The 21,821-nt window shown below is 39.2% G+C and overlaps 3 protein-coding genes across 3 annotated transcripts in view; all 3 read left to right on the top strand.

Annotated features, from left to right (window-relative positions):
- Positions 1 to 8,475, top strand: part of myo10l3 (myosin X, like 3) — a 53,564-nt gene extending 45,089 nt beyond the window's left edge. The window contains exons 26-41 of the mRNA XM_036004283.1: positions 66 to 189; positions 543 to 786; positions 938 to 1,033; positions 1,231 to 1,324; positions 2,458 to 2,513; positions 2,628 to 2,770; positions 2,852 to 3,046; positions 3,232 to 3,389; positions 3,864 to 3,987; positions 4,537 to 4,834; positions 4,936 to 5,143; positions 5,313 to 5,449; positions 5,586 to 5,709; positions 5,804 to 6,259; positions 6,418 to 6,609; positions 6,722 to 8,475. Of these exons, the coding sequence (XP_035860176.1) occupies positions 66 to 189; positions 543 to 786; positions 938 to 1,033; positions 1,231 to 1,324; positions 2,458 to 2,513; positions 2,628 to 2,770; positions 2,852 to 3,046; positions 3,232 to 3,389; positions 3,864 to 3,987; positions 4,537 to 4,834; positions 4,936 to 5,143; positions 5,313 to 5,449; positions 5,586 to 5,709; positions 5,804 to 6,259; positions 6,418 to 6,609; positions 6,722 to 6,826 (2,754 nt within the window). The 3' untranslated portion in view covers positions 6,827 to 8,475. The remainder of the gene's footprint in view (positions 1 to 65; positions 190 to 542; positions 787 to 937; positions 1,034 to 1,230; positions 1,325 to 2,457; positions 2,514 to 2,627; positions 2,771 to 2,851; positions 3,047 to 3,231; positions 3,390 to 3,863; positions 3,988 to 4,536; positions 4,835 to 4,935; positions 5,144 to 5,312; positions 5,450 to 5,585; positions 5,710 to 5,803; positions 6,260 to 6,417; positions 6,610 to 6,721) is intronic.
- Positions 8,476 to 10,881: 2,406 nt separating this feature from the next.
- pttg1ipb (PTTG1 interacting protein b) lies at positions 10,882 to 14,239 on the top strand. Its single transcript, XM_031299141.2, has 7 exons — positions 10,882 to 11,154; positions 11,527 to 11,582; positions 11,700 to 11,808; positions 12,409 to 12,511; positions 12,904 to 12,969; positions 13,329 to 13,375; positions 13,857 to 14,239. The coding sequence occupies exons 1-7, from the start codon at positions 10,959 to 10,961 to the stop codon at positions 13,898 to 13,900; spliced, it is 621 nt and encodes a 206-aa protein (XP_031155001.2). The 5' UTR covers positions 10,882 to 10,958; the 3' UTR covers positions 13,901 to 14,239.
- Positions 14,240 to 17,327: 3,088 nt separating this feature from the next.
- Positions 17,328 to 20,628, top strand: sumo3b (small ubiquitin like modifier 3b). Its single transcript, XM_031299130.2, has 4 exons — positions 17,328 to 17,501; positions 18,470 to 18,598; positions 18,760 to 18,831; positions 19,973 to 20,628. The coding sequence occupies exons 1-4, from the start codon at positions 17,481 to 17,483 to the stop codon at positions 20,036 to 20,038; spliced, it is 288 nt and encodes a 95-aa protein (XP_031154990.1). The 5' UTR covers positions 17,328 to 17,480; the 3' UTR covers positions 20,039 to 20,628.
- Positions 20,629 to 21,821: the final 1,193 nt, after the last annotated feature.

The following is a 21,821-nucleotide window of genomic DNA, read 5'->3' as shown; positions in this document are numbered from 1 at the left end:
CGTGAAGGACAAGGTATTTTCATGGAGGACATCTATCGTCATAAATGCTGGTGTTTCTGTTTCAGTTCATTGACAGCGATGAGGACAACGATGGCTATGTGGACACAGATGAGGAAGTTTCCAATGGGAGAGTGAATCTGCTGAATGGCAGTGGGCCTCCATACTTCCACAGCTACCTCTACATGAAGAGTGAGTAGCTTTACCAAATCACTGCCCAGCAGGCATGCAGATGATTTCTGCACAGCTGAACACAGCTTGTCTGGTTATTTCATCAGTTTTAGAAATGTCAAACATGCTTTCTTTGTTCCTTGCTTCTTTGCTGTCTTTTTTTTATGTTCTAGTACTTATAGCGTCCACTATTACTGTATATCTTTCTTAAATGTTGTTCATTTTTGTTGTTTTGCGAGTATTGTGTGTTTCGTTTCCAGAGGATGCACATGTGTGTGAATGTCTGTCCCATCATATTAAGATTTTACATTAAACATTAATGAATAAACATCCTTTCTTTCTCTCTCTGCTCTCTGCACCTTTCCCTCTTTCAGGTGGTCTGATGATCCCGTGGCGTCGTCGCTGGTGTGTCCTGAAGGATGAGACCTTCATGTGGTTTCGGGCCAAGCAGGACTCCCTCAAATCCGGTTGGCTTTACAAGAAAGGAGGAGGGATGTCTACCTTGTCTCGGCGCAACTGGAAGATGCGCTGGTTTGTTCTGCGGGAGTCAAAGCTCATGTACTTTGAAAGCGACAGTGAAGAGAAGCTGAAAGGAACCATCGATATCCGCACAGCCAAGTAAGACAACCCTGTTCTCAGTCAATGGGGTTAAAAGTCTTAATTTTCTTTCATTTGTTCACTTATTTTGGGGGTCTAATCATTATTACTCCAAAGAAATAGAACACTATATGGTTCACTAAGGTTTGGTCTACTCTGGGTCTTTCTGTAGAGAGATAGTGGACAATCATGAGAAGGAAAATGCACTGAATATTGTGACTGAGGAGAGGACCTACCACATCTATGCAGAGTCCCCAGAAGATGCCAGGTACATTATAACCACATATTGTATAGAAATCATCAATAAACTGGCAGTTTACTGGGCAGAGTTTTATTTTGTCATCGTCTCTCTGTAAAAGTGATGTGTGGAAATGAAGCCCCCCTTGTGGTTGCCAGTGGAAGTTGTAATTTTCAATTACATGTTAGCTGACTTTTACTTTCTGAACTCCCTCTGACCCCATCCAGTGGTTGGTTCAATGTGCTGAGTCGGGTCCACAGCGTCAGCCCGGAGCAGCTCGTGGAGATGCACCATGAACAGGCCAACCCAAAGAATGCAGTGGTTAGTGCTGTTTTACCTCTCTACTGCCGGGGCCCCAGCCTCAAATACATTTTTCAGCCGTAATGATGAAGCGTGTAACTGAATCAGCTAAAGTATGACAGTCCAGATTTGGGTCATATAGTTATTTAAGCTGAAGAAGCAGAATGCGCACACTGGTGTATCATTGTTCATTTTTATAGACGTTTATGGACAATAACAAAATGATGGAAAGACAATCATGCAAGCCACATAACATAGAAATAAGATGACAAATATGTACAGTATAACCAACATAGTATAAACACCCATTTACTTCCCTTCAAACGACTTTGTTAAGGGAAACTTTTCTGATTTCAACCAGCTTTGTTTTCATCTGCAATGACACAAAGCTGTTAGCCTGGGAAAACCCTGACGAACTTCCGGCAAATTTGAGATTTGCTCTGGAAGTCAGTCTGGCCAAGAGCCCATTCAAGCCCATTTCCAATTTTTCCAAATTGAGGCACTAATCACAACCGTTGAGGCGGGCTTTACACGATGATGATAGCACAGCGACGGCAAGCAACTTTTTGTTTACATTCAACATGACGACCACCGAAGCGCAGCAACCCGTTGATGCCGCTGTAGCTGCTTCGTCACCCGGATCGTTGGTCTGATTGGTTGAAGGACTATCCAATTGCGCCCAGAGGCATTTGAGCGGCGTCCGTTGGTGACATCCCTTTGGAAATGAGCTGTGAATGAAGCTTGCCCAGACCCACTCTCAGTTACAACTGAGAAGGGTCTGGTGTCAACCAGGCTACAAAGCTGTTTGAAAATCGGCAAAGTTTCCCTTTAAGGGGTCAGTATGTTTTCAAACGAAGAGTTTGTCATACACAGGTTACATTTCATGGTAGTCGCCTTAAACCACATCAGGCCATTAGGTCGTTCTGATCAAATAGTGGATCACACTCTTAGAATAAAACAGCTTGGAGCACCAGGTAGCAATGTTTACTGTATCAGGGTAAGTTAGCTCTGTATTAATCGTGGAAATGTAATGCAACTTATTCTACAACTCCAGCACTTGAGTGTCCCTTGAAGAAAACCCACCAAGGAAAATACTAATTACAAATGGGCGAACAGCTAATAATCATTTAAATTCACCCCTCTTTTCTGTCCAGGGCACACTAGATGTGGGCTTGATTGATTCTGTTTGTGCATCAGACAACCCTGATAGGTAAGGAACGACCAGTAATCCTAAAATATGTTCTTAAACTGCAGTCTAAGTGGTATGGCAGCATGTACATGGTATAACAACACGTGTTCTTTGTTCATGTGTTCTGTTCCACAGACCAAACTCGTTTGTGATCATCACGGCTAACCGGGTGATCCACTGTAACACGGACACACCTGAGGAGATGCACCACTGGATCGGCCTGCTGCAGAAATCCAAGGGAGACTGCAAGGTTGACGGACAGGAGTTCTTAGTCAGAGGTCAGTCAGTTGAGACACACAACTTTGTTTGAGAGAAGGAAATACTAAAAAGGATTAACAATAATGTTTATCCTCCTTCAGGCTGGCTGCATAAAGAGATGAAGTCTGGATCCAAAAGCACTTCTCTGAAGCTGAAGAAGCGCTGGTTTGTTCTTACCACTACCTCTCTGGATTATTACAAGTCGTCGGAGCGCAGCACCTCCAAACTGGGAACTCTGGTCCTCAACAGCCTCTGCTCTGTGGTGCAGCCAGATGAGAAGGTCTTCAAGGACACTGGTCAGTTTATGGTCAACATTATTCTCAGTCATCTTGAGCAACAGAAATATACTTATCTTAAGGTTTCTCTGCTAATTTTTCAGGTTTGAGCATTATGTAGGGAAATATGTCTGATTTGTTAAATTGTATTAAGCTCTTCCAGGGAGTCATTTAGCATCTTATTACTTTCTGTCTTGCTCACCCAGGTTACTGGAATATAATCATCCATGGACGTAAACATTCTTACCGTCTTCACACCAAAATGCTGAATGAAGCCATGCGGTGGGCGAATGCCATACAGGGAGCAATAGACAGCAAGGTTCCCATTGAAACGCCAACACAACAACTCATCAGGGACATCAAGGTATTAAAGGATTAATTTGGCTGTTTCTCCCTTTGTTGTAGTAAAGTTACTAATGCCATATGAATAACTGCTAGTCTGTGTGCAATGTCTGACTTTATGTGTCTCACTAAATAATAATCACTAAAGTAATTTTGCGTGTCATTTCATTAACATCTTGATATTATTTTAACTCCAATTCTTTTCAGTCATGCAAACCTTTGGCAGGGACACACAATGTAGTAAAGTGAGGTACTACTCACTGAGTGTGTGCCGTGATCTTCTTTAAGTCTTGGCTTTGCCTGCTTCAAAACACTTATGTTAACCTTTTTTTCCTCACATATAGCTGTTTCATAGCTTTACTCCGTTATATTTACTAAACTGACTTCATTAACTCACTTAAATACAAACTTCCGCCTATTTTAGAATGCTCTACTTTGTTGATAATTCATGACCACTTTACTTTGAGATCGCTGAGCCAGTTTTCTGTCTGTCCAGGAGAGCAGTTTGAACGTGGAGGCTGTGGAGCAGACATACTGGAGGAACCCCATCCTGAGATATACCCAGCATCCTTTGCACTCCCCTCTTCTACCTCTGCCCTATGGAGATGTCAGCGTCCACTGTGAGTGTTGTGGCTGCAGCTACTGTTTGCAAGCTATTGACTTCTGTTGATCCTGACAAAATGTGCAAAATGTTCTATTTGCATGGTTGGGTGTACAATACAATACAAGTACTCAGATCTTTTGTTGTTGCAGTAACATGTATCTGAATGCATGTATTCTTTTGTTTATGTCATTCTTATTTTCCTCCTATCGTAATATCAATTTTACAACATTAAAAGCTCACTAGCTAGAGGAAAAAACCTACAGGCGTTTATTTTTTATTTTTTATTTATTTTTTTATTTTTTTAATAATGAAATAAGGAACTTTTCAGTGTGATCCACTTCTACAGCGTTGCATGCGTAGAAGAAGGCTGCAACTTTAAAATGAATAGCCTCCCACACACTGGCAGCTCTATCTGTTAGAAGAATTTAGAAAAATTTCAAACGATCTGATATAATTTATTCACTACTAGGTATAAAGTACAGAAACTAGTTCTAATAGTTGTAGTTAAAAATAATTGTCATGGTTTGGCTGGAATTTAAATGCTCTCTCTGTCCTTCTGTCCCAGTGCAAAAGGAAAAGGGTTATACCAGCCTGCAGGATGAGGCAGTGAAGATTTTCAACTCACTGCAGGAGATGGAGGCCGTGTCAGACCCTGTCCCAATCATCCAGGGAATCCTTCAGACCTGTCAAGACTTGAGGCCGTTAAGAGATGAGGTTTACTGTCAGCTGATCAAACAAACCAATCATGTCCCGCACCCAAACAGTCCTGCCAATCGCGCCCACTGGCATCTCCTGACCTGTATGTGCTGCACCTTCCTGCCCAGCCGAGGCATCCTACGCTACCTCAAGTTTCACCTCAAAAGGTGCAGTGTATTTCTGGACACACGCCATAATTCATAACAATCCATGGTCACAGATTATGACGAGTTGACACTGTTAGTTCACTGCCTTTGCATATTTTCAGGATTAAGGAGCTGTTCCCTGGTACAGAGATTGAAATGTTTGCCCATTTCATCGGTGAGTCTCTGAAGAAGACCAAGAACAGAGAGTTTGTTCCCTCTCAAGAGGAAATCGTGGCACTGCTTACCAGACAGGAAATGACCACCACAGTGTACTGCCATGGAGGAGGCTCCTGCAAAATCTCCATTAACTCACACACCACCGCTGGAGAGGTAAGCAAGCTCTAGTCATTGCTACACAGGCTGTTTTAAATGTTCCACTGCAAGATATCTGTGATTAGTTTACACAAACTCTCATACAGATATTTTAGTTTTCTAACATGGCAAGAGAAGGAGACATACTAATACATACTACGTTGTTATCTTGGCTTGCTTTGTCCAGGTGGTGGAGAAGCTAATCCGAGGTCTGGCTATGGAGGACAGCAGGAACATGTTTGCACTATTTGAACACAACAACACTATTGACAGAGCTGTGGAAAGCAGAGTTCTTGTGGCTGATGTTTTGGCTAAATTTGAAAGGTATGTTACACGTGATCACATGTTATATGTAATAATATTATTATAAATTCAGGGTCCTGTTACTTAGGATACCTAATATCAAGAAAGGACCAAAATATAGATATGTAAGTGACAGGTTTGTGTCTTTTCCCACCAGACTTTCTGGCAGTGAGGAAGCTGAGGATGAAGGCCAATGGAAACTCTATTTTAAACTCTACTGCTTCTTGGATGTGGAGAGCATGCCTAAAGAAGGAGTGGAGTTTGCGTTCATGTTTGAGCAGGTGTGTTTTACTCATCCTGTTATGCTTACTGAGAGTCTTTACAATCACAAGTCGGTGCTAATGATGAATGAGAACTATTTTGCTGTTCCTTCAGGCCCATGAGAGTTTGACCCGGGGCCACTTTCCTGCCCGTGAGGAGACCCTGCAGCACCTGGCTGCTCTACGCCTGCAGTTTCTGTTTGGAGACAAAGCGAGAGTCACCTGGAGTCTGGAAAACATCTATCCCGTGGGCCGCCTACGCAATCGCATCCTCCAGTTCACCAAGGTGGGTGGCGCCTCAGGGTCAGGCCAAACTCTGGAGCGTCGGAGGACTAGCTTCCTGGACGGGACCCTGCGGCGGGGGTTGAAGACGGGCTCAATGAAGAAGCAGCGCATGGAGGAGGAGCAGATGTTGGAGATGTGGATAAAGGAGGAGACGTCTGCCACCAGGGCGAGCATCGGGGAGAAGTGGTCCCGACTCACTGGTCTGGACCAGCACCAGGCTATGCTCAAATACATGACCATCATCAAGGAGTGGCCTGGATATGGATCCACACTGTTTGACGTCGAGGTAAGTTTATGCGTCTTTGATTGATACACAATCCACTCAATAAGGTCGGTATCGGCCTTGATACTGATCCAGCAGATCAGATCAGCGCGTCTCTCGTGGGCCAGCCCACTGCACACGTTGGATGATGTTTATAACTTCCTGTGTTTGGGTCTTTCTAGTGCAAAGAAGGAGGTTTTCCTCATGATCTCTGGTTGAGTGTGAGTGCTGAAAATGTGTCTGTCTACAAGAGAGGAGAGCCCAAGCCTCTGGAGACCTTCCAATATGAGCACATTATTTTCTTTGGCGCTCCACAGCCCTGCACCTACAAGATCACTGTGGATGAGAGAGAAATGCTGTTTGAAACACCACAAGTATGTAATCCTTCCAATATATATTAGATTGTGTGTGTTTGTAAGAGAAGACATGATTCCAGATTTTGCTTCTCTTCTCTGCTGACTGTGTGTTTCATCTGTACATTGGCAGGTTGGAGAGATCACAAAGATCATGAAAGCCTACATAAACATGATTGTGAAGAAGCGCTGCAGTGTGAAGTCTGTGTCCAGTTATGGAACCAACTGGATCAGGTGATTGACATACAGGACTCAAAATGTACTTGGGGAGAAGATGAAGAGATGACAAAAGGAGCAAATCACCTCGACAGAGATTGTGTTTCAGAGCTGATTACTGGCTACGTAGCAACACAGACAAATTCCATCCAGAAAGATTAATTTCTATACAGACACAAAAAGTGGAAACATTCAAGCATCTGTACCATTTTAAGCTTTACAGTCGTCCTGACTGTTGCTCCCCTCCATGCAGCCTCCAAACATGATACTCGCTCTTATAAGTTAGACTGGTCATTTCTCACATCTTACTTGAAATGTATTTCAGGTGTCTCTTTGTGGATTTTGTTTTTTAAATATCAAAATCCAAGAAAACCAAACCCCTATGTCTCACATTTCATTATAGACATGCATTCAACATCTGAATTAGGACCCTGAGTGTACATTTTCTAAAAACATCCAATCTAGATAAAAAAAAATGTGTTGCAGTGGTAAACTGACTGAGATGTCACCTTTTATTCAAGTGTTTTTTCTGCAGATATTTCGCCCCATTGTAATGAATGTTCTCCTGAAAGCCTGAAAGGAGATTCCCTCAGGTGAATGTGTAATATAACTGTCCCAGGGAGATTATCTCCTTCATCTTGCCTTATTTAAGTTTTTATTTTAGCTGTTCTGGACTAAAAGATTCAGTGCCGATGCGGCCTTTCAGGAATGGGATATATATCTTGGGGTGTCGAGTATCTTTGTAGTTATGGCTTCCACTGGTGATGTGCTAGAAAAGCACATCCCTATCTTTAAAAAACAGAAAATTCAACATGAATAACCATTGCATCAGTGGAGATGCAATGTCTGTAACCACTGCAGTCAATGATTTTCTCAAAAGGCAGGATTATTAAATCAGTCAAACTATTTGTGCTTCTCTCCTAGAAAAACTATTTGGTGTTGAGCTGTTTTATTGTGCATTGACTTGAGGGTATGTAGCTGAAACTGATCGCTTGTTCAGTATGGCTGTGTCTAAAGATTGTTTAACTGTTTTTTCAGTGATGTCAAAGGCCATGTGAGGGTGGGGTATTTATTTATAGAAGTATCAATTGATTGTGAGAATAGGCAGACTGAGCGAGGTGAACAGCGTGCTGGAAATGTGTTGATGCAGTTGCCCTAGTACTTTTGTTTTTGTGTGCATTCAGGGACACAGAAATCTAGATTTTCTAGATAATGTAGTTGTTCATAACTTGCAATTATTTTTGCCGTCTTGTGCCCTGTTTTCTGAGCTTTTGTCAACATAAAATAACCTAAGTGTGTTGCCCTCGAGTCGACACCCAACATGCTCAATTCCTTTTATTAATGTTACATATTTTCTCACTTCCAATGTAAAAACAAAGGATGCCTACAGTATGTCAGTCGACTTACAGTATAGTTCATGAAAAGAGTATGATTCAAACATAATGAGCTTAGTATTTACCTCACATTGCATCACTGTCTTCCATCGCTCTCCAATCGTATACTCACTTAGGCGATCTGGTCAGCTGCCGGCGGCCACACCAGAGACTGAACTTGCCATTGACGATTACTGTATTTCTGAGATTTCTGATTGTTTTGAAGAAGAAAATTCAGAAAATGTTTTATATTAGAATTTAAAGATGCTTTAATAAATTATTGTATTTGAAAAAGCTATTTTGTGTTTGTTATTATTGTCTAATTGCCATGTCTTGCAGAGGACAAAATGGTAAGAACAGTAAATGTGTCTGCCAACTCTGTGGATCTCAATGCATTTTTGTGTATTTAAATGGAGAACAAAAAGTGTATAAATGAACAATGACATGAACTCATTTAGACCTCTGCTCAGAATTGTATGTGCGTGTACAGTCTGTGCTTTCACCTGTAAGGGTTGGACAAGATAAGATTAGATACTTTATTAATCCCACACTGGGGAAATTCCTTTGTTACAGCAGCTCAAAAGATAAATTCACAGACACATCAGAATTGTACCTTTAGCATTCTTATTTGTACAAATAGTTTGATGACCTCATATTGTCTCCACCCTAGCTCTGCCCATCATCATGCTGCATTCATGTACTGTTGGCAGAAAGGGAGGAACAGGAAAACCTCCCTTTATTTTACCTTGGTGATGTCCATGTATTATTATTATTATTATTATTATTATTATTATACAAACATTGCATTGGCTGAAATGATTCCATTAGTGTTGAAATTGGATTTTATTTAACTGTAACTGCCAGTGATGGTGTTGCTTGCATGTTACTAGCAGTCAGTTGTTCTGTAGCTCCTTTTGCCAAGAGGAAGATATCGTAGCTGTCAGAAGTTTTGGATATCACTGACTTGAAATTACAACTCTGAGGCATTAGACTTAAGCAGAGGTTCTAATCAGAGTAAATAAAAACACAGCAGATGAGCAGGGGCTTGGGCCAGTGTTGATAATATGGCGTATATTATAATTATAAATATTATAAACTGTACTGGTAGCTAAGTCTGTGAAGAACTGAACTGGTATGTGGTCACAGTATATTATAATAATTACTGTGTTAAAGTTGATATATTTCCTTTAGGATTATACATGGCTTATGAACATGTAGAAAGCGCATGAAAAGGGCTGGATATTGAATATTGTGGCTCTTTTCTAGTCAGTTTGCTATGTTTTTTTTATCATAAACTAAAATAATTTGGATTAATGTGGAGCAAAGTTGTAAAGAAAAGAAGAAAAACTACCAGGTACCTACATTTCATGAACAGGCACCTTCTACAAAGTTTATTTATTTATTTATTTAACTTTTTAAATTTCATTTATAAAGGATAGCTTTCCAATCAGCTATCAATTCTGCTGTCACAAAAAAGGTCAGGTTTCTCTATTTCAAATTGCTGTCAGCAAAAGTGATCTAAAATAACACATGGTATGAAGCCACTAATAAGGGCTTTTAAATCATTATGTCCGTAAAAGTTTGTAGTGAATATTAATAAGTTGTTTATAAATTAATTTTAGTGCAGATGCTCGGCAGCTGAAACCAAAAAGACAAAGCAATGTGTCATGCTGAAGGAGGATATGAGAGATTTTTTTCACAACATGGCAACCCAAACGGTATTGTTATTAATAGCTTTAACAGATATATAATAATAATAATAATAATAATAATAATAATAATAATATAGTAATAGTGAAAATAATAATAATAATAATAATAATAATAATAATAATAATAATTAAGTCATTAGTTACAGCATAAAGTATGCTATTGAAAAAGGATGCCTTGTTGGAAAGAAGAACAGACTTTATTGTTTCTTTGGACGGTTTTTATTATTATTATTATTATTATTATTATTATTTTACCTTTATTTTACCAGGGAAAAAATCACATTGAGATTAAAATCTCTTTTACAAGTGAGCCCTGGCCAAGAAGGCAGCACATAAAAAATACACTTTAACATACAACAAATAACAGACAGACAGGGATGGACAGCAATAATAAATAATAAATAAATAACAGAAAATCACATTTTAAAAACAAGCGCAAACATGTTGGTATATTTGATGTAGGTAGGACTTGAATTCAGTATGTGAAATAAAAACCTGCAATTTTAGCTGATTTTGTAACTCATTCCATGAAGTTGGAGCACTTTAACTAAAAGCAGTTTTTCCAAACTCTGTTTTAGTTTGTGGAACATCATACAGTATGTATCTACTTGATCTTAGATTGTGTTCAGATCTACTAGATGTTAAAAGTGTAGTTAAATATGAAGGAGTGTGTCCAGTTATTGATTTGTACACAAAGGTCAACCACTGTTTGAGCCTTCTTGTGTTGAGTGAGGGCCAACCTACTATTTCATATAATACACAGTGATGGGTAGAGTACTTTACATGGGTTATAAATCTCAGTGCTGAATGATACACAGAATCCAATGATTTCAACAGGGACTTTGTGGAGTGTCAAAACACATCTCTGTAGTCTAAAATTGGCAAAAAGGTAGATTCAACCAACTTTTTCTTAACGTGCTGTGTGACTGTTGCTAGTAAAATACAACAGGAAGAAACGGACATATACTCTGTGAACATTTTCTGGAATCATTATTATTGTCGGTAAAGATGTTTCACTCTGCAGCTGTTTTATGACACCAGCGTCAGGAGTTCATGACGTCAGCTCTTTATGTGGTCCACCCTCCAGTTTGACGCCTCAGAAACGTTAGTTTCGGTCGTTACTTCTGTTTCCATGCAGTCGATGGCTTTCACTCGTCTCACAATGTCCGGAGAGTTCAGATCTTCAGCCTTTGTTTTTGCCTTGATTTTCTACGGTGTTATTATATCCGCAGATGCGCAGACACCGACTACTTCTCCAGCTCTGAGTAAGTGTGCTTTTTCTCCCCCTTTCAGCTTTAGCTGATGTGCCTTGTTTTGCAAGAGTTAGGTCAGGAGGTGGTCACATGACAGAACAAATGGATTTTCACTGATCATAAGAGCGGATAATCATGTCAATTCATGGTAATGGCTCAAAAGGAAACTTTACCCTAGTTTTCCTTTTGCAAAGTGAGTCTGAATGTGTGAATCACTGTTAACACTGTTGATGATTTGTCACTGTGGGCAGAAAATTAAACCTCCAGTGAGATTTTATTGCATTTCTATTCTTGTACATTTAAACAACAGCTTGAATCTACACAGCAAAGGAGGGTCAGTATGCCCTACAACCTACAACACACTGTAACGTATTCCTTTTTCAGCTCCTTGTGCCTTGAGATCCAACACCAGTTGTGCTGAATGCCTGCAGAATGTGACAGTAAGTCTCTTAAACTCCAGCCAAATACAAATAACTGTCTTCAGTATTGTTAGTGATGTAGCCTAAATACCAAAGATACAATACTAAGCATAGTATTTGTTGCTGTTTTTGTTGCAGTGTTTGTGGTGCACGCCAACCAAACAATGTGTGGACTACCCAGTGAGGAACATCTTGCCCCCCAGCAGTGTCTGTCCATTGAATGACGCACGATGGGGGTTGTGTTGGGGTAAGAGTGACTAAAACCAAGGCCTCAGATAACCATTGATGCCAAATTGGGTAGGCTATATCCTGTAAAAATTAAATGGCAACTATTTTCACTATCAATTTGTTGTTTGAGTCTTTTTGCCAAACATTCTTGAGTTACAGCTTCTCGGGTGGGATGGTTTGCTGTTTTTTTTTTTTTATATCTTTCTGACTTGATAGTAAAGTGTGCTTTAGGAACTTATGATGGGCATGTATCACTATTTTCAAACAGAGTCAAACAAATAATCAATCAATAGAAACAATGATCAGCGGGATAATCAAAAATTTAAATAATTACAACCCTAGTATAGGACTTTCTTCAGATAAATCTTAGTTTACTAATAGTGATAAGATGCGACTGTCTAGTCAATTACTTGATTGAATTACTCATTATGGTGCTTTTTCTCCACAGAAGAACCATTAACCAACTTCTAACTGGCTAAATGTCTTGGTCTACTAAGACCCCAACCACCAACTAACTAAAGTCTAAATGGGGCAGTAGTGTCTATTTAATAGGCTTTATAATATGATACATGGCTCATCAGTGAGTGATTTCCAGTGTTTCCCTTCTCTCTGTTTCCAGTAAACTTCCAGATTTTGATCATCACTATGTCAGTGCTGGGTGGCATCATCATCATCACCATTCTTGTTTGCTGCTTTTGCTGCTGCAAGTGTGAAAGAATTGGGTAAGCATTAAGTCATGTGAAGTGTTGGCTGTGAAATCTGGTTAAATGTGGAAGGAGGAGGACAGGGAACACAATGGGTTGTTTTTCTGCGCCGCCAGGCTGATACCGCCGTCTCCGAAAGCCTGCCAGAATTTGTAAATGCAGCTTAGCTCTGAAAATAACTTTGATCTTTCTATTAAGACGGGCTGACATGGCCTCTTATAAAAACGTGTTTATTTGATAATGGCTTTTGGATGAGGAGGAGACTGATACTGTTGATATTGTCAGATTATTAGACTGTTACTTGCTGTATTATGATAAAAGCAAAGCACATCAGACTTTTATCTCACTATTGTCATTTATATTGCAATGTAAGCTTTTATATATTTATTTTACACATTCTTATATTCTAGGAACAAGAAAGAAGACGCAAAGGTGGAGCGACAAACCCGGGCCAGAAAGAGCCGTCAGAAAGCAAAGTAAATGGCTTAAGGAGGGGATTTGAAAAAAACATTTAATATTTTCAGATAGAAAAATAAAAAAACCCTATTAGTTTTTGGTACTGTCATTATAACAATAACCGTCAACTAACATAAGTTCATATGGTAAAAGAAGCAAAACTTTCTTGCCTTTTTAAAAATGGTGCAGACCGAAAACTGTAGTTTAAAAAAAATATATTTTTATGTATTTTAAGTGGCAGAAAATGTGTTATATTCCATCAGCATAATACAAAAGTACTAGTGTTGATCCTTCAGTGAGATTTGGAACACTGTAGGCATGAATGCGTCCAGTGTTCTCTGTCTCGCCAACAATTTTGTCTATGTTTCTTCCCGTACAGGAGAACAGAAATGCAGCTGAGACATGATGAAATCAGGCAGAAATATGGTGAGGCTAATTTCTATTTTGTGTGGTTTGTGTGGGTTAATAAATGTAAATTTGGAATATTGATAATGCTTGTTTTCACAAAGCTTGATTTACATGCACAGTGATAAAACAGTTGCAAAATGAATGAATAATGGGGTATGGGATAAGATAAGATGAAATATGTGCAGATGAAACAAGGGAGCAACATAAAGAAGGCATTCATAAACCAAGAGAAAAAGTTCTAAAACAACACATTTGATCCAGTAGCGCCATCTACTGTACTAAAATGACACTGCATACCTGAAACACTAGATTCCAACATTTTTAACTTCAATCATTTTTGAAGGATTTTAGAAACATGCCATTCGGTTTTAACCAACCATTGTAAATTGTATGCAACCATTGAAACACTTCTAGATATTGGATATTATATTCCTTATCCAGTGATATGCTTGTAGCCGTACAATGGGTTAAATGATTTGTTCTCTATTGTTCTTTTCAGGTATGGCAAAGGATAATCCATACGCCCGTATGGATGATCACTGAGCGATGATTTCTTGAAAAAAATCCCTTAAAATGATTATATTGATGCCAGTAACATTGAGATACATAGCATATGAGAAACTGTGATTATCTGATCTGATTTCAGTGTTTGCCATATAATCAAAATCATTTTGAGTGTGCACTATATTTCAAACATTGTCTCTTCACCTAATGAGTCATATTTTATACACATTGTACACAGCTATTATACCACATTAACCACTATTTTACTGATCGTCATTCATGTCTAAAGTACATTTATTTTTATATAAAAAGTTAGTTGATAACATGTAATTCATTTGACACTGTTTTACGATTTTATTTGTGAATAAATATCAGAATTTGTTTCAGAACTTTCTTGGATAAAAGAAATGTGTGTTCTTGAACTACATGTGAGGGATTTGATTGTTGTGCAGCTTTTGTTAAAAACGAATTGTGACCATTTAAAAATGAAAGGTCCAGTGTGTAACGTGTTTAGTTGTTCGTTATCAAAATCTGTGTTGCCCGTTCACAAACTTGTCCTTTTTCATGAATATTTATCACCACCATCAATTCCAAGTATTCCTTTTGGCTTGAAATTTTACGTTTGCATTCGCATGAACTGGGCTAGACGCTCCATATTCATGCTCCATCTTGAAATACGTTAGCCGGTAAGGGACATACAGGATATACTGCTCCGCCTTTCGTGTTTTCGCTGTCACAATGTCATGATAAACTCACAGGTGCTGCTAATGCTGCTAATGGGTATCGTAGCTTCCCGGCCCCGGCAAGTTTGAAGAAGGAAACATGGAGGACCACACGTATTCAAAATCCAAATTTCAGGAACAGGAGTCTTCTTCTCCTAGCCCAGAAAAAGAAAAAGGATATTGAAAGAGCAAGAGACCGGCTTTTTGAAGCGTGAAGGCTACCGTAGCTGTAATACGTACTTTGAACTGCGTGGTGCGAGAGAGTTGATTGCGATATATGATCTCAATGCTAGATGGGAGAAATTCCTACACATTGGACCTTTAAATGAATAAGAATGTTCTTTGACTGTGACTTTAATTGCAAATCCATTTCCTAATTCACAAATTCCCCATTTTACTAATCCACAAAACAAGAGGGGTCAAAAGAAATAATCAGTTCTGAGAGAAAGTATGGAACCGCAAATCCCATTTGGAAATCAATGTCATCTGTAGGAAAGGAAATACACATGCCCCACTTGTGGAAATATTTGTCTGCCCTATTCACACATCCTATATGACATTCTTTCATCTGTAGCAAGCATGTTGTCATTCCTGAGAACAATTTGCCCTTCAATGAATGTGGAAAAACAGATAGGACTAATACATACTGTCTTGTAATGACTATAAACCAGTGAGATCACACCGTGAATCATCATCCAGAATTGTATGTAAACTTAGCACAAAAAGTAAGGAAATTTGTGTTTGGTAGATTATTTCTCTGTGGTAACAATGCTTTTTGGCAATAAATCTTATAACGTTGGAAAGCCTGTTTAGTTCCCTTTCAAATGGTGCCCCATTTGTAAGGAACATGCATTTGTGAGATGAGCAGCAGCGCTGAGTATGTGGGTTGCGGCCATGAAAAATTTGCCAAATCTTTTCTGCCAATGCCAAACAGCTTATTCTGCCATTGACTCGTTTGGTGTTTGGTGGATTGGTTGATTGAAGTTTGAAGAAACAAGACATATTGGCAATTAAACAATTTATTCATTTAACAAACAGGAGCCCCAGTAGCGTGTGGAAGAACCACACACAGCCACAACAGCCTGGCACCTCCTCCTCATGCTGGTCACCAGCCTGGTCACACACTGCTGTGGCATGGCATCCCATTCTTCAATCAGCATTTGTCGCAAGTCAGCCAACGTGGTTGTGTTGGTCACTCTGGCACGAACAGCACGCCCAAGCTGATCCCACAAGTGTTCAATGGGGTTGAGGTCAGGACTGCTGGCAGGTCATTCCATCCTCTCCACTCCCACAACTTGGAGGCGAGCGTTGTCATCTTGGAGGATAGAGTTCGGTCCCAGACTGTGGAGATATGGGATTGCCACTGGTTGCAGAATCTCATCTCTATATCTCTCTGCATTGAGATTGCCTCCAATGATGACAAGCCTCGTTTTTCCAGTGAGGTAGATGCCGCCCCACACCATCACACTGCCTCCACCAAAAGTTGTTACTCTATCGGTGCAGCAATCAGCATAGCGTTCTCCGCGTCTTCTCCACAATTTGACCCTACGATCCAACTGGCGTAGGCAGAATCATCCAATCCACCAAACACCAAACCAGTCAATGGCAGAATAAGCTGTTTGGCATTGGCAGAGAAGATTTGGCAAATTTTTCATGGGCGTAACCCACATACTCAGCACTGCTGCTCATTCCACAAATGCATGTTCCTTACAAATGGGGCACCATTTGAAAGGGAACTAAACAGGCTTTCCAACGGTATAAGATTTATTGCCAAAAAGCATTGTTACCACAGAGAAATAATCTACCAAACACAAATTTCCTTACTTTTTGTGCTAAGTTTATGTATGAAATGTATGTATGTTGTAACAGAGTATAAATTATCATTTGAACCAAGTCTATATAACCAACTCAGGGACTAGTTGTAACAATGTTAAATCCTAAAAAAATATTTGACATGACTATTTTTGAGAGTTGATTTAGATATTAACCTATGAATAAGAAATGTTTATTATCTGAGACCATTTTTATTCAATACGTGGAATGTTGACCCATGTGACGACCCTCTCTGCCATGTCTGCCTGTTACTTTGTTTGTGTGGCTGCTTTCCTTGCTGGTACTGCAGGTGGACGTGGGCAGAGGGTCATCAGTAGAGTGGCAGCTCCTGGGCTCATTAGTTAAACTGGCAGCCCCTGGGCTCTGTGGGCTAGTGAACTTTTAAAAGCCTCTTGGGTTCAGTTGTGCCCTCTCCTCTCTGACGCACCATCCTGGCCTTGGTTGCTGTTAGGTTTGTTTTGCTGCACCATACAACACTGCACATACATTCTTTCACTCATGTACCCACTCACACTAATGAACTCACTGATCACACATCCCACTGTTAAAGTTTATTTTTACTTTATGATTTAAACTAATAAAACGTGTTAAATCGCTTTGTTGTGTTCATAACCCTCTTTTGTCATGGCCGTGTGGCCCAGTTTGTGACACCTATATTAGAGATAGTCTGCTTTCTAAAACTATAAGAAAAAATGATTACCATGATATTTCTGGTTGGTTAATTGGGTTTCTGACTTACGCTGAAATGGAGTTTAATTGGTTAACTATTTGGATCATTAGTTCAATGCTTTGCTCTGATAGCCCCTGGCCTGAACTAAAGGGCTGGCTTTGCAGAAGGGCCCTTTGTTTTACCTATCTCGCGGGAATGCGCAAATTAGCTTGCGCGCTCACGTATCCGCGGCCCCGAGGAAAAGTGGAGCACGTGACCCTTTTGGTCGAATCACATTTTAAATTTCAGTGCGCGCTCCTGCACAAACGAAAGAGCCGGAGGAACTGATAACCCGCTTCACCGTTAACACTAGTCCGTCTCTGCCTTATTAATCAATCCTCGGGAAAGTACCACAATGTCTGAAGAAAAGCCAAAGGTCAGTAACGTAACTGTTTCTTCGAATGGACAACTCATCCAGGTTTGCTGCTAATTATGCCAGTTGCAAGTTCACGTTAGCACATTCAGCTAAGCTAGCTCTGCTTCCAGGCTACAGATGCCGCATTTGAGCGGGTTCGACGGAGAAAACAAAGGTTGACCAATTTGCGGATCTTGTAGCTAGCTATAGGCGCACATTTTTGTGTTTGCAGTGTCCCACCATATCAACGTTGGCTACCGCAAGCTAGGTACTCATTGGCTTACTGTTAAATTAAGATGTTTGTCAACGTCGGCATCAGAGATTCACAGTGAAATGAATGATTTGTTTTTCCTTTTATTTGTGGCTTTCTGCGCCAATTTGAACATGGACTAACGTTAGCTTGCTATGCTAACGAAGGGGAGAACTGAAATGAGTGAGTGCGGTGTTTGGATGGTGAAGCCTTCCCCTAGGACCAAGCTTATCTTGTCAGATGTTAAACAGGAAGAGGACACGGTGCTATCTTCACGGAAGACTTTCCAATACATTCCCATCTGGTTCGTTTTTCGTCTTAGCTGTGTAACGTTATGTGCGTGCAATGGGGCCAGCAGGATTCACTAGTCGCACTTTGAATGTCGGGGGAAACAAAAGATCAGCAGCATGTAGGAGTCTATATCATTCCTGTCAGTAGAAAAAATAGTATTTAGTCGCATCACCACTGTGGGAACAGGTCTTTCATGGAGCAGCATATATCCTGCACAAGCTGTGTCCTAATTTTTACAGTCTATTGTGTGTCCTCACATCTTTGGCCACCTTATTTGTACAACCTACTGTTGGATAACTTGTGCCACCATGTACTTGCAACAGTCCATCTTTATACTGCTTTAGTCGCAGATAAGAATAACATCACCATAACGCAGGTAGGTTGTTGTTGTTGTTGTTGTTGTTGTTGTTGTTGTTGTTGTTGCTGCTGATGAGTGTTTTCGTTGCAGGAGGGAGTTAAGACGGAGAACGACCACATTAACCTCAAGGTAGCTGGTCAGGATGGGTCAGTTGTACAGTTCAAAATCAAAAGGCATACTCCGCTCAGTAAACTAATGAAGGCATACTGCGAAAGACAGGTAAGTTCCTTCTTACAGACTAAAACAAACTTTGTGGTAACAATATACTTCTGACTTTATTACTAAATTTACTAACACTATAATAAATTAATAAAACATCTGTATACTGTTTTTGTTAACTTTGTAGGCAACATCTAACTAATATGCTATTTCTGTTACAGGGATTGTCAATTCGTCAGATAAGGTTTAGGTTTGATGGACAGCCAATTAATGAAACGGACACACCTGCACAGGTTGGTGAAAACGGGACTATACAAAAAAAAAATCCAAAATATGCAAGCTATTGTAGTCTTTCATGGAAATGATCATTATTTTTTTACAGTTCACATTGTTTTTGTTAGATCACTCATGTTGAATTTTTATTTCGAAGCACAAATGGGTAAATGCACCAGAGCACAAGTGTCATGTCAATGGCCTTTATACACTGTCCAATTTTGTCTAGTGTGCATGCTGTTACTTTTGTTAAGCTGTGGAGAGTAGAACTGTAACGTGACATTATTAAAATGCGAAGTAATAATGGTTCTTGTTTGTAGCGTATACATTAATTCAGTAGCCAGTATCATATTGTTATTCCTTCTTAACTTGCACAATCACTGAATGGATACCACCCCCGGGAGTTAAGAATGAATCCTCCAGCCTTGATTTTTAATATTTATCTTTGTGCAATTGCAGTATTTATCTTTGCAATGTCTAAATGTTAGATTTGTGACGACGAAGGACAGTTTGCCACTGTTAAAAGTAACTTAACTTCTTGTTGCGGTAATCATTTGAAATAAGGGTATTTCTTTCTAAAATGACTTAACTATTTCTTCAAAACTGCCTTAATGTGTAGCTCATATTTGTTTAATTGGTGTAAAACTATGTAGCTGGTAGCAAAAATACTTTTTTTCAAGATCATGGGATGGGTGTTATGTAATATATAAAACCCAATGCAAGGTCTTCCATTTAGGGTTGGGTATCATTTTAAATATTAATTTTGTCCATGCTAGTACCAGTGTGATACCAGAGTTTCGGTACTGCGAGCAAAGCAATAATTGCGTTCAATACCTTACTGTGAGGATAAACTTGTTTGTTTTACAAACCCTTTTTTTCATTTCAACAGTAGACAAAGGTAAAATAATGTAAAAATACATGCGGCCATCAAAGAAGTTACCCAAATGTATTTGTCTAAAAATGTTGATTTTTAATATGGAACTACAGTGGATGGAGCAGACAATAACACAAAATTGCTAATCTAACTAGACATTTAATGCCGTTTATTGCACATTTTAATGCTCGTTGCAAGACACATTTCTGTCGTTACCAAAAAGTATTGAGGGTTCGATAGCCATACACATTTGCTCTAGAATAATTTGTTTTGTTTCGTTATTACAGCTCGAGATGGAGGATGAGGACACAATTGATGTATTTCAACAACAGACGGGAGGAGTCTGTTCTTAAGTCGGATGTGGACTCTTGGAAGAACGTCCACATCATTATTTTCATGTTGGTTTTCACTTATTTTTTTTCCCACTGTGCTCGGTCAGGCTGTTCACAGCGTAAAAGAAAGCAGGAGGTTTTTTGTTAGTGCCAAAATCTTAACTTTGAGATGCAGGGTAATTTTTTTAAAAAAGTGTTTTATTCACATAAATGGATGATTTGAAATTGTCCAAGGCAGGGACATGTCTCAGATCAGATATGGCTTGTAATGAAAAAACCCACTGCTTTCTTTTGATGTTGAAATGACCTCATGCATGTCTCTTAAAACATAAGCTGAACTACATGCCAAAATCCCCTTTTTTTTCCTCTCTTTTTTTTTTATTTTTTTTTTAAGTTTTCCAGATTGTTCCAGCATTAAAATTTCAGGGTGGGCTCAACTGTTTGAAATTCATGTACTTGATAGGATTTCTATGGAGGAAAACTGCTGCATGGGAGCCTGTGGTTTCTTTCTGTAGATGGGAAAGACATTGAGTTATATTTCTCATGTAATAAACCTTTAGTGTTCTTTTTCTAAGGGACACTTAAAATAATGTGATGTGTCCATGCCCAAGAAAAAAAGGCTTGCTGAGAAAGAGCCATATGGATGGTTTACCTCAATACTCTCACCCTCGACTCAATGGTAAATGAGTACAGTAATGTTTCTGCACCAAAAAGCTAAATGAATAGTGTTCTTTAAAGGTTTGGTTAATATATAATATGTAGATGTAAAGGGTTACTGACTGTGACTGTAACAGTGGTCTTTGTTGTCACACAGCAGGACACCAGTTCTCCCGATGTGTACATTGATTTATTTCCACCTTTTCAGGACTAAAATAATTCACTTTTACCAATCCAGAAATTGAGTGTTTCATCTAAGATTATATATTTCAGTCAGTGTATAAACTAATATGGAGTCAATGCTGTGTTGCCAATTTGAATGTTTGTCCAAACTCGATCCAAACAGATGCTTAGTTTGTTTGACTATTGTGTGTTGGTAGAAATTTTGTTTTAAAAGAATGTCCACCTTCATTTAAAAAAAATAAAAAAAATAACATTTATTAGATTTGCAGGGTGACATTAGCAGATATTCCCCCATTTTTTTTTTTGATTTGTACATTTGTTGTCCTTATTCTGTATGCAATAAATATAGTTTGATACTCAGCCTCTTGCATTATATATTACCATCAATTTGTGTGGACCTGCTATACAATTCATATTTCAGCTATGTTGCACTACACAATGCAAAGCAAATGTTTTTGAAATATTCACATCTTTGGAGTAAATAAACATGCAGCTGTTTATGGGCTGACTTAATGTTGAAATCAGCATTCCTAACCTGGATGGTGGTTTGATTCTTGTAACCAGAGGTACAAAGAAATGCTAGCCACTAATTTGTGGTTCCAGATGTGAAGCCCTGGAGCAAAGGTTAATTTAGTCTTACTTGATAAAGTTTTTGGAATTAAGCTGAAAAGATTTGAGAATGTTGTGATTATAATAAAGATATCTAAACCAGTGTGGGTAATACACATTACACACATTAGAGGGCATTGTAGTTCTCAAGATTCACAGGATCACTGCTTGCTCTGCTGAATCTACATCTCTACTTGTTGGAATCACTGAAGTCTCCAGCCCTTAAATTAAAATACAAAGACACATTTGTTGCTCCACTCCAGCCTTGTGAAGGGCCATAACTTCTCTTAAGGGAACTCCATTTTACAGATGTTACTTAACTGAGCAGCCAAATGAACTCCCTGTGAGCCTCCCC

The sequence above is a fragment of the Sander lucioperca genome, chromosome 8 (genome assembly GCF_008315115.2).
Source record: "Sander lucioperca isolate FBNREF2018 chromosome 8, SLUC_FBN_1.2, whole genome shotgun sequence".
Classification (NCBI taxonomy): domain Eukaryota; kingdom Metazoa; phylum Chordata; class Actinopteri; order Perciformes; family Percidae; genus Sander; species Sander lucioperca.
The sequence above is the reverse complement of the archived record's forward strand: the minus strand, read 5'-3'. Positions and strand labels throughout refer to the sequence as shown.